This window comes from Hyperolius riggenbachi, chromosome 9 (genome assembly GCF_040937935.1).
Source record: "Hyperolius riggenbachi isolate aHypRig1 chromosome 9, aHypRig1.pri, whole genome shotgun sequence".
Lineage (NCBI taxonomy): Eukaryota > Metazoa > Chordata > Amphibia > Anura > Hyperoliidae > Hyperolius > Hyperolius riggenbachi.
In genome coordinates this window covers 195,105,425-195,118,376 of record NC_090654.1, presented here as the reverse complement: position 1 = coordinate 195,118,376, position 12,952 = coordinate 195,105,425, and the positions used below count along the sequence as shown (strand labels likewise).

Here is a 12,952-nt window from a genome sequence, read left to right as displayed (position 1 = left end):
TTAAGAGGAGGGAAACTTACAATTGACCTTTCTCATAATTGGATTCACCTGTGTATGTAGGTCAGGGGTCACTGAGCTTACCAAGCCAATTTGAGTTCCAATAATTAGTTGTAAAGGTTTTGGAATCAATAAAATGACAACAGTGCCCAAATGTATGCACCGGCCTAATTTTATTTAAACAATTATTGCACACTTTCTGTAAATCCTGTAAACTTAATTTCACTTCTCAAATATCACTGTGTGTGTCTCCTATATGATATATTTAACTGACATTTTTTATCATAACAACCAATGATTTATACAGGAAAATCATGACGAGTAACACGGTTGCCCAAACTTTCGCATCCCACTGTATAAAAGTAGATAAATACTAGTTCTACTTACATAACATGTATTGCACTGTATACGTTATGATTCCTGTGAATTTTATAAAGGAAAAGCAGAGAATGCTAGGTACTTACGTGTTATACCGTCTGAGGAGTTTGGCAGTTCCTTGTTTAAGTTTTGTTTGCTCCACTACCAAGATTTAACCCTTTTTGAAAAGCTGAAAGTCCTGGCTTTCCATTACACCAGGTCCCGTGTCAGTGTAACGCAAGTTAAAGGGTTTTGAAGGAGGAGTGTTCCCCTGCATCTTGGTTGCACAATGCGTGTTTGCAGAAGTACCGGACAAACCCGACATTGATGATCAGCAGCACCCCTAAAATGTTGCCCGCTGTCGGAAGGGTCGCATTACAGAAGACAAAGGAGCAAACAAGCTATACACCCTCCTGACCTCTCTCTGTGTGTTACTGGCCGGGGCTGGAGACTCTATTAAGATGGAGACCAGTTATACACCCTCTTCACCTCTCAAGATGCAGGACACACCCTCCTTCAAAGCCCTTTAACTTGGCAACGGAGCATTGCATTGACACGGGACCTGGTGTAATGAAAAGCCAGGACTTTCAGCTTTTCAAAAAGGGTTAAATCTTGGTAATGGAGCAAAAATAACTTAAAGGGAACCTAAACTGAGAAGGATATGGATTTTTCCTTTTAAAATAATACCAGTTTCCTGACTCTCCTGTTGATCCTGCATCTCTAATACTTTTAGCCACAGCCCCTCAACAAGCATGCAGATCAAGTGCTCTGACTGAAGTCAGACTGGATTAAGCTGCATGCGTGTTTCAGGTGTGTGATTCCGCTACTACTACAGCCAAAGAGATCAGCAGGACTGCCAAGCAGCTGGTATTGTTTAAAAGGAAACATCCATATCCCTCTCCCTCTCAGGTTCCCTTTAAACAAGGAACTGCCAAACTCTTCAGACGGTATAATACGTAAGTACCGAATCCTATTCTAGACAGTTTCCATATTGGTTACCATTGACCTCCTGACATAATTTCCTCTCTCACTTTTTTTTTTCTCCTCTTACTAATTGTGTATCTATTACCCGCCCTCCTCCCAGAGTCTTCAGACACTCCCACTGAGGTCTATACTAGGTAGTGCACTGTCTAATGCTGGGAATACACGATTAGTTTTTTAGGTGATTAGATGGTTCGACAGATAATTTCCGATATGTCTGATCTCCCTTTCGATTCTGTTGCTGCTCGGTTTCTGATAGAAGTGAATGGAAAAAGATAAGAAAAACGAGCAGAAGATAAGAAAATCGACTTCAGAAATCAGAATCGAGCGGCAAAAATGATCAAGAGCAGAAACGAACTTTGTATACCCAGCATTATGTCATTATGTCCCAATAAAGGGAAGAGGAGGAATATATTATAGATCAAAAGAACCCCCCCTCCCCCCCGCATGCAACGGCAATTGAAGGGCCAGTGCTCCTAACATATGTGATAACTCCAGACCATAACAGCAGTAAAGTTTTGAATGCAGGATTAGCATCTTTGTCACTTAATACACTCAGACCAGTTGCTCTTGAAATTTGACTTTTGTGGTGCTAATCCCGCTTTAAAGTGCACCAGAGATGAACAGAAGTGCACCAGTTATACTTACATGGGGCTTCCTTCAGCTCTCTTGCTGTTGTCCTGTGGTCAGCATCAGAAATTTTGCCAGTTGAGGTCTGTTGTGCAAGCTTCTGCGTCTGTGCAATACTTCTATTATAAGACTACTAGACCTTAGCACGCTTAAAAATAGGCTAGATCTGTCACAGCACATGCGCGCCTGCTGAGCAAGCGCCCGCACTAGCCCGCCGCTTCTGGCCCCGTCCTCTCCTGCAAGCCTTTGGTGTCTCTGCGTCCCTGCACATGCGCAGTGCAAAAAAGCACTGACACAGGGACAAAGCAGGATGCAGGGACACTTGCAAATTATTACATAGGATTATTAATACTATCGCACAGGCATAGAAGCTCCTGGCCACGGATGTGCGATGGGCCGTGACTGCCAAAATTTCTGAAGCTGACCAAGGGACAACGGAGGAGCCACGGAGGGTGGTCTGCATGTGGCTGGAATAAGCTCCAGGTAAGTATAAATGGTACACTACTGCTCATATCAGGAGTACTTTTAAAGAGGCACTGTAGTGACATACTGTATTGTGGAATGTAGTAAATTATACAGGATACCCACTTTTTCAGCAATTTTCCTGGTTTCAGCATCAGAAACACTTCCTCTGTCTATATATTGCAGTATACTTGTATGTAGCCCCGCCCTGCCAGTGATGCTTAGCCTAGGCTGTTTAGCTATGGGGAATTCTCCTCCCAAAGCATTCTGGGAGACCAGGCATTATTTTCACTGGTTTCGGAATTCTCAGAAACAAACATTCTGGAGAGCTGCACCTCACAGGAGTAAAGATGTCACCACCTGAGATACATTTCAGAATGTAAATCGGGAAAAGGAAATATTTTAGAATGGGCAAACCTTGACTAAGTAATTTTATAGCAGGAAACAAAGCAAGCGCTCACCAATATGGGCCGCATCTGAATGACTCACCACCTCATATGCACCGCTTAAATAGCTCAAATACACACTCAGCAATCAGACAGATGCAAAACATATGCAAAACTAAACTAAATACTTACCATGCAAAACAGGATAGCACAATGGGTGCTGCTAGCCTGGTAGTTACAGAACTGTGGATACAAAATATAGGTAAAAGGCTGCGCATCCCTGACCCAATACTGTACAATTGAATGGTTAATCGCTGTGGCGCACACCGCCCCCCCTGGACTAAAATGTACGCCCGCATCCAAACAATGCATTACTGGTCTATGGAGAAATTTTAGCTTCCATCATAGTTTTGCATGCAAAAATATAGATATACTGGACATCTGCACCAATGTTGAGGTAAATCTCCAGAGCAGATGTCCTAACACTAAACTGACCTAAGTTAAAAGCAAATGTCTTTACCCTGGCAGCTGCTATGCTAAAATGTGTAACTTACCGTATTTTCCGCCGTATAAGACGCACTTTTTCTCCCCAAAAAATGGGGAGAAAAAGTCCCTGCGTCTTATACGGCAAAGGCAGGGAATCCCCAACTTGCGAACGCCCGCCGCTATAAACCGCCGCCCCGCCGCCATTGGGGATTCCCTGCCTGTGTGGGGAATCACTGTGCCTGGCTCCCCCGCGTGCCTTAGCGTTTCCCCTCTATTTACCTCCTGCCCCCCTCCATGTGCGCATCTCCCCCCCCCCCCCGTGTCTCCGATGTGCCCGATGTAAATATTTCCCCCCTCCGGGTCTGCAGCTACAGCGGCTTACCTAATACATGCCGCCGCGAAGTCTGCAGACAGCCGGCTACTCCATATGTTTCCTCTACTGCGCGGCCTGTACTGATTGCGTCATCAGTAGCCGCGCAGTAGAGGAAACATATGGAGTAGCCGGCTGTCTGCAGACTTCGCGGCGGCATGTATTAGGTAAGCCGCTGTAGCTACAGACCCGGAGGGGGGAAATATTTACATCGGGCACATCGGAGACACGGGGGGGGGGGGGGGGAACGGGAAGATGCGCACATGGAGGGGGGCAGGAGGTAAATAGAGGGGAAACGCTAAGGCACGCGGGGGAGCCAGGCACAGTGATTGCCCACACAGGGGGGAAGGATTTACAGCGGGCATATCTGAGACGCGGGGGGCGGGTTGAGATGCGCACATGGAGGGAGGAAAATAGAGGGGAAAAGCTGAGGCATGCGGGGAGGCAGTCAAAGAATGACACGTGGGGGAGCCAGGACACAGGAGGACACATGGAGCCAGTCAGGACACATGGAGCCAGCCAGGACACATGGAGCCAGCCAGGACACATGGAGCCAGCCAGGACACATGGAGCCAGCCAGGACACATGGAGCCAGTCAGGACACATGGAGCCAGCCAGGACACATGGAGCCAGCCAGGACACATGGAGCCAGCCAGGACACATGGAGCCAGCCAGGACACATGGAGCCAGCCAGGACACATGGAGCCAGCCAGGACACATGGAGCCAGTTAAGACACATGGAGCCAGCCAGGACACATGGAGACAGGACACAGGAGGACACATGGAGACAGGACACAGGAGGACACATGGAGCCAGCCAGGACACATGGAGCCAGTCAGGACACATGGAGCCAGCCAGGACACATGGAGCCAGCCAGGACACATGGAGCCAGCCAGGACACATGGAGCCAGCCAGGACACATGGAGCCAGCCAGGACACATGGAGCCAGTCAGGACACATGGAGCCAGCCAGGACACATGGAGCCAGCCAGGACACATGGAGCCAGCCAGGACACATGGAGCCAGCCAGGACACATGGAGCCAGCCAGGACACATGGAGCCAGCCAGGACACATGGAGCCAGCCAGGACACATGGAGCCAGTTAAGACACATGGAGCCAGCCAGGACACATGGAGACAGGACACAGGAGGACACATGGAGACAGGACACAGGAGGACACATGGAGCCAGCCAGGACACATGGAGCCAGTCAGGACACATGGAGCCAGCCAGGACACATGGAGCCAGCCAGGACACATGGAGCCAGCCAGGACACATGGAGCCAGCCAGGACACATGGAGCCAGCCAGGACACATGGAGCCAGCCAGGACACATGGAGCCAGTTAAGACACATGGAGCCAGCCAGGACACATGGAGACAGGACACAGGAGGACACATGGAGACAGGACACAGGAGGACACATGGAGCCAGCCAGGACACAGGAGGACACATGGAGCCAGCCAGGACACAGGAGGACACATGGAGCCAGGACACAGGAGGACACATGTGGAAGACAGGACACATGGGGAGAAGGGGCACACAGGACACATGGGGGAGAGGACACAGGAGGACACATGTGGGAGATGGCACACAGAAGGACAGATGGGGCACACAGGTGGAGAGATAAGGTACACGGGAGGACACAACATGTACAAAGACGCTCCTGGAATATAGACGCACCAGATTTAATATATATATTTTTTCCCAGGTTTTTGCCCTCTAAACTTGGGTGCGTCTTATATTCCGGAGCGTCTTATACGGCGCGAAATACGGTACATTCAATACAGACAGCAGGAAACAAAGCAAGCGCTCACTTTGAGATTTACCTCAACGTTGGTGCAGATGTCCAGTATATCTATATTTTTGCATGCAAAACTATGATGGAAGCTAAAATTTCTCCATAGACCAGTAATGCATTGTTTGGATGCGGGCGTACATTTTAGTCCAGGGGGGGCGGTGTGCGCCACAGCGATTAACCATTCAATTGTACAGTATTGGGTCAGGGATGCGCAGCCTTTTACCTATATTAAGTAATTTTATAAATGAATATTGATGCCATTTTTATTCATTATGTTATTCTCACTATCATTCCTCTTTAACCACTTTACCCCCATCGGTGCGGATATCTCTGTCCCTTTTTCCATCCTTTCACCCCCGGGGATGGGGATATCCGCACCTTCCGCGCTCCCGCCGCTGCCCTCGCTCGTGCGCGCGCTCTCGTGCACGCCGCCGCCCGCTCGCCCGGAGATCAATGAACGGGAAAAACCGTTCCCGTTCGTTGATCTAAGCCCCCTGCAATGATCGGCTGCTTCCATGAGAAGCAGCGATCATTGTGAAAAAAAAAATTTCCCAGCCTCTTAACACTGCAAGCGTACTTCCTACACTTGCAGGTCGCATAAACAAAAATTTACTGTGGCCATCTTGTGGCCAAATAGTAAAACTACACCCTAAAGCATTTTTCATATACAAATACATTAGTTTTACACTAAAAATTAACTCATTACCTCCCACACTCCCCATTTTTTTTTTTTTTGTAATAAAAAACCAAAATTTAAATAAAAAAAATACATAAATACATAAATAGTTACCTTAGCCCTGAAGCAAACAGCTACAGGGAAAAGCCCGGGTCCAGGCGGCTTCACGACACAATATTAGACTTTCCAAGGCATCCTAGCTCCCCACTTTATTGACGCTTTTAACAACATTACCAAAGATAAGAAACATTCCTCAGAACTTTTGGCTGCCCATATCACGGTAATACCCAAAGAGGGAAAGGATCCTTTAGCATGTGAAAGTTATAGGCCAATATCTCTGCTAGACGTTGACATCAAGCTGTTTGCAAAGATATTGGCCAACAGATTACTTCCTCATATACCATCCCTGATTACAGTAGACCAGGTTGGTTTTGTCCCTGGACGCGAAGCAAGGGACAACACTATTAAAGTCTTAAATGTCCAACATTGGCTTTCTCTTCGTCGGATGGAAGGGATGTTTCTTTCCACCGATGCTGAGAAGGCCTTTGATCGTGTCTCATGGGACTACATTTCTAGCCTTTTGGCTGATTTGGGCCTGGGTATAAACATGCGAAGTTGGATTGGTTTATTATATAGTGATCCCTCTGCCTAGGTCAAAGTCAACTGTACCCTCTCAGAGAAATTCAGTCTTAAAAACGGGACAAGGCAGGGATGTACCCTGTCCCCCCTCATTTTCATTCTTTCTCTAGAGCCTTTTTTAAATGCAATAAGAGCCAACACTTCCATTCATGGAGTACTCATTGGGAGAAAAGAATATAAGACTGCAGCTTTTGCTGATGATATTTTTCATCACTCAACCCTTAATCTCACTACCTAATCTATTAATAGAGTTCGCAGACTTTGCGGTCATCTCAAACTTAAAAATTAACTTTAGTAAGTCTTTTGGACTGAACGTCACCCTTCCTCAGAATGTGTACTCCCTTTGCAAGCAAAATTTCCCCTTTAAATGGGCATCAGAGAGCTTTAGATACTTGGGAATTTAGATCCCCTCCAAATTTTCAGAGGTATTCCGACTAAACTTTGAGAAACTCATACGCTCTACGAAACACACCCTGGAACATTGGATTGATAAACCCCTCTTCTGGTTTGGCCAGTATTAAAATGACCACACTTCCTCGGATACTCTACTACCTAGCTACTCAACCAATCTACATTCCCAAAAAAATGGTTCCTTTCCCTCCAGGGTCTTGTGTCCAAGTTCATATGGGGAAGTAAACCCCCTCGGCTCAAAAGAATTAGGCTGACATACCCCAAAGATAGGGGGGGGGGGGGGGGGGGGCAGGTCTTCCAGATTTTTGGAGATATTATCAAGCAACTCACTTGACTAGAATAATTGACTGGCACTGTAACGAAGCTAATAAAGATTGGGTGACATTGGAGAAACAATTTTGCACATGTGACATGTCTTGGTTGCCTTGGAACTCAGACCTAGACAGAACAGCTTCCTATTACTCTGATCTTAAAACACATCCTACAATTTGGCCCACCCTCTCTGGGTTTGGAAGGTGTTGTAAAGAAACTAATCTTTCCTCTGTGATCGGTCCTCTTTCTTCCATAAGGTTTAGGAAAGCTTTTCCACCTGGGAATGACTCGAACTTTCTCCAAAATATCCTAAACTTACAGGATCTCTTGATAAAGGATTTGTGGGTCAATAATAGAGTGATAAGGTTTGATACACTATCTCAAGACTCCTCACAGCGTCCCCCATTTTGGCAATATTTACAACTCAAAAGCTTTCTCCTCTCCCTGAGCAAATCATTTATCCTAAATAGGAAATTGACAGATTTTGAAAAAATAATCTTCCGTCAATCTCAGCAAACTCATGTAGTTTCGGAAATGTACCGTCTACTCCTAGACTTATCCCAGGGACAAAATGTACTTTTTAAAGATGACTGGGAGACTAGGTTACAGATTACGATTAAGGATGAAGACTGGGAGAAAGTATGTATCATGACACATAAAAGCTCCCTTAGTGTAGTAATACAAGAAACGAATTTCAAACTACTATCCCATTGGTATAGGACACCAGTTCTTCTACACCGGTTCTTCCCCTCAATATCAGATCTCTGTTGGAGATGTGGTGAGCTAAAAGGTGATCTGCTCCACATTTGGTGGCAGTCATTCCATTCTGGAGACAGATACATGCTCTCATCAAGGAAATTGCCTCTGAATGTCTTGATGGAAACCAGAAGTGTTTCTTTTACATTTATCTAAAGAAAGTCTCCGATCTTACAAAAAATCCTAAATGCCGCTAAAGCATGTATCCCTCTGAAATGTAAAAAAGATCCTGATCCACCCCCACTCTCCCACTGGTTCCAGAAAATCGATTACGGTATATTGCCAAAATGGAGGAGCTGATACACTCCAAAGAGGAGAAATCAGAGAAATTCTTTATCATGTGGACGCAGTGGTTTGCTTTCCAGGAAAGTGACACCTATCGATCCATTGCTATGCCCTCACCTATACGGCCTACCCCTTCCGCCAGCACTAGTATGGGTCCTTCTAGGACTTACACATCTCCTGGCTAACCACCATTCTAGAGAGTGATTTGTGTTATTTCCTCCCTTCCTCTGTATAAGGCTATAAAGTGTTATGTTTCATATAACTGGCAACCCCATTTACCTATCTACCTTGAACTTTTTAACTCAAGATATAAGATATAAATTTGGCATCAATAACCTTCTTATAATCTCTTCTCCGCTCACTTGCATTATGATTAAAATGTTACTCTTTAATGAGTTCTGCAATGTATCATAAGATATGTTTTTTCCTCTCTTTGTTTCTGTTTCGAACAAGTAAATAGCCTGATTAAGACTCTAAAAGAAGCTCTATTAGATGTATATTGCATTTTTTGTATTTTGTTCATTGCCTGATCATGATGCAATGCGATTGTGGACTGGATGCCTTACTTTGTTATCAATAAAATTGTTTGAAAAATAAATAGTTACCTTAGGGACTGAACTTTTTAAATATATATGTCAAGAGGGTATAACACTGTTACTTTATAAACTATGGGCTTGTAATTAGGGATGGATGCAAAACTGAAAAACATGCACCTTTATTTCCAAATAAAATATTGGCGCCAAACATTGTGATAGGGACATAATTTAAACGGTTTTATAACCGGGACAAATGGGCAAATACATTTCATGGGTTTTATTTACAGAAGCATGCATTATTTGAAAACTATAATGGCCGAAAACTGAAAAATAATGATTTTTTTCCCACATGTTTTCCTATTTTCCCATTAAAACACATTTAGAATAAAATAATTATTGGCATAATGTCCCACCTAAAGAAAGCTTAATTGGTGGCGAAAAAAACAAGATATAGTTCATTTCATTGCGATACGTAATGATAAAGTCATAGACGAATGAATGGAAGGAGCTGAAAGGTGAAAATTGCTCTGGTGCTCAAGGGGTAAAACCCCTCAGTTGTGAAGTGGTTAAACAAGATTAATGGAAGCGTCTAAAGAGAGAGATCTTTGTATGACATTCAGCAATAAAACAATATGCATACAACATCTGCATGTTTTAGATGATCACCTCAGTGTATTTTCATTGAAATTCTACTGTACATATAAATAAGATATTCATTGTGTTTCTAGAAAGTGCTGACACATCAGGAATCTTGCTGGGGCTATGAAAAGTTCTGCAGAAAGGATCAAAGGCCTAACTTTCCGGAATGCTATGGAGTTGACTTTGGTTGGTATGTATTCTATAGCCCAAGACGGGTTTTATATACAGTACATTCAGTTTAATACAAAACTGGAGATCCTAAACGTTCTCCAGGATAGGCAGCTGCCTCTGTTTTCTTTTGTTTTATATTTGTCTTTATACACCTATTTTAATGGGAGTTGTGGTTTTCTATAACACAGTATAACCTTTTAAGATACATTCATTACAGTGTATGTACCAGTGTCTGCTCTTCCTCAGCATGGCCACACTGACACTTCCACCCATTCAGGTCAATTATGTGATGTCTTGTCTTCCCCAGCCTTTCTAAACTATGAGTAGCACAGTGAAGTATGGAGCGACAGCTATAGGCACTCCCAGTCTGTGCATGCATAAGACACAACTGTAGACCTAAGTAAGCGGGCAGCTCCCACAAAACGTCTTTTGCTGTGTCCAATAAAATGATCATTAAACCTCCTACCTGAGGTAAGAATGTTTCATTACCCACGTTTACCCATTGCATACTACATTGGGACGCTTCCTCCCAAGGCCCTCCCCCCCACACACACACCTGGATGTCACTTTTGGTCCTTTTTCTGGGGTGCGACCCAACCTATGCTGAAAAGGATACCCAATCTATGTGGAGAAGGAGTTCTCTACCTGCCTGATTCTGTGGTTGGCCCGTTCTCACTACAAAGTAGAAAAACCTATCGTTTTGCGTGGGCAATTTTACTGCGATTAGCGCGGTAAAATCACTGGACACTCGCGATTCAGAGCGATTGTGATCAGCGCTTGTTTAAGCACTGTACTGCAATTGCTCAAGAATTGCGGCAAAATGTTGCAGGCAACATGTTTTGCGATTGCCGTTAATCCCAGAACGCCTGCGATTGGCGGCAATCGCAGCAGTGAGATCACTGCCATATAGTTATTATTGCTCAAGCGCTTAAAAAAGCGCCAGCGCTTCAGCGATTAGCTGGAGTCGCTAATCCCCCTAGTGAGAAAGGGCCCTTATAGCAACCCAGGTTTGTAAGTACTGTAGTATTTTTTTCTCATATTCATTGCCTAGAAATGCTACAGTATCTGGCGCTCCTGGTATTTTATTTTTCCTTTCCCAGTTTCGCACCCAAATTTCATTGACACCACTCATCACTTTTAAGATACATAACTATCTAAGGCTTTATATAAACCGTACTTGAATTGGCATGTGACATGAGATACCATAGGTACTTTTAGTACTCAGCAATTTACTAATTTTTTAGGATGATAGATTGCCGAGCAGTTTTCATGCAGTATCATTTTTCAGTGCAAGTGAGTTGAGATTCATTTTTATTAGTCCAATCATATTGTGCTTCTTTTATTATGTCTCTCTCAAATTTCAACGTATAACAGGTCCTACACATTAATATCATGCATGACGTTTGCATGTGTACTTAAATGTCTGATTGTTTCTTAAAGAGACTCTGTAACAAATTGTTTATCTTTATTTCTTCTATGCTATAAGTTCCTATGCCTTTTCTAATGTGGTCTGGCTTACTGCAGCTTTTCCTAATTGCACAGTAGCTGTGTTATCTCTGTTATATGATCTAATCTTCTCTCTATAGTCGGCACAGTCAGGCTGAGGCAGTCAGACTGGAATGTGCAGGGCTGCTTGTGATTAGCTAGAAGCTGTACACACCCCCTGCAGGCTCTGTGTGACTAACACACTCTGCTTAGCTGAGCCTATTAGAAGCTGGTTAGTTTGTTTGTAAACACTGCCTAAAACTGGCAATTACAAGCCAGGTTTGCAGCAGAGAATGGCAGAAACAGCACAGAGGGGACCAGGAGCACATAATGAATAGAATGGTATGCTTTTTATTGTAAGAATTTCAGAGTACAGATTCTCTTTAAGGGCCAAGAACCTCGAGGAAGCACAGGAAGTGTTTTGGAAACAGGCAGACTTTGGATATGTTAAGGAGAGAATTGAAGAAACTCAGGTCCTGTGTCATCCTCATGTACAGGTTAGTATCCTTCTGTGGCTTGTTCCGTCACTGATAACCGTAGTACAAAATATTTAATCACTGCCACAATTCTTTCCTAGGGTGACTCACTGTTGGCCTGTTCCACGTTCCTCCAGCACTGCAGAGCCACCAACCTATACCTGGACCTGAGGAAGCCAAGAAGAGGCCCAGACAGGTCAACGTTCTTTTCCTTTCAATTACTGTGTGTATGTGCTTTTAAATGTTCCAGTTGCAGACATGGGACCGTCCAGCTTTCAGTTTGGCCAGGCTAAAATCAAAGAATTATCCACAATTTTATTAGGTGTCAAAAATCTCTTTATTTAGCAAAATTAACGACAGATAGGTAAACAGATTACAAAAACATCCTATAGGACACGCAGGTCCCAAAGGATGAACAAAGCCATGTATCATATGAGTCATAAATAATAGAAATTGAATTAGGAGCCAGAGAAAAATAACAAGAAAAGTATTATATCAATAGCATATTAAGGTAATGTAGAGATTAGAATCCAGGGTGTGGGTGCCAGTTGTTGCTAAATAAGCAGTCAAATAGTGCAAATAAGACTCTGGGTTAAGTGAGGATACAGTCTCATGTGTGTAGATTTAGGAACCGCTATTAATAACTATAGAGGATTGTATGAGCTTGAGAGAGTTAGGGGTGTTACAGTTCCCAGGAAGAGGAGGGGGTAGTTACTGGGAAAGAGTCTAGGCAAGAAAGGCAGACAGTCCCCTGAAGACTATCCATGGTAGCCACGTCTTCTCAAAGTTTTCTAATTTGTCATCTATCCTGGCATTAATACGTTCCGAGACCATGGTTGAGTCTATATTTCTCAAAACATTTTGAAAAGATAGAAGTGGGGTCCTCCAAGAGCCTGCAATATGAGCCTTAGTGACATTAGCAATATGTTGCGTGAGTCTATGCTCTGGTCGGGTCATATGAGAGGGTTTATGGCCTAATAGTAGGGTTCGAGAGTCCTTAAAAATAGGTCTGCTAAAGACTCTTGTGAGAAGGGTGTTAATTTTGGACCAAAGTCTGTCAGCTCTAGGGCAAGTCCAGAAAATGTGGGCCATAGATCCATC

At 44.0% G+C, this 12,952-nt stretch overlaps 1 protein-coding gene across 2 annotated transcripts in view; it reads left to right on the top strand.

Annotated features, from left to right (window-relative positions):
- The window catches only part of EOGT (EGF domain specific O-linked N-acetylglucosamine transferase), a 185,136-nt gene that overhangs the window by 130,410 nt on the left and 41,774 nt on the right, over positions 1 to 12,952 (top strand). For both annotated transcript variants that reach the window (XM_068253834.1, XM_068253833.1), the window contains exons 3-5: positions 9,809 to 9,909; positions 11,764 to 11,872; positions 11,953 to 12,047. In XM_068253834.1, the coding sequence (XP_068109935.1) occupies positions 9,809 to 9,909; positions 11,764 to 11,872; positions 11,953 to 12,047 (305 nt within the window). The remainder of the gene's footprint in view (positions 1 to 9,808; positions 9,910 to 11,763; positions 11,873 to 11,952; positions 12,048 to 12,952) is intronic.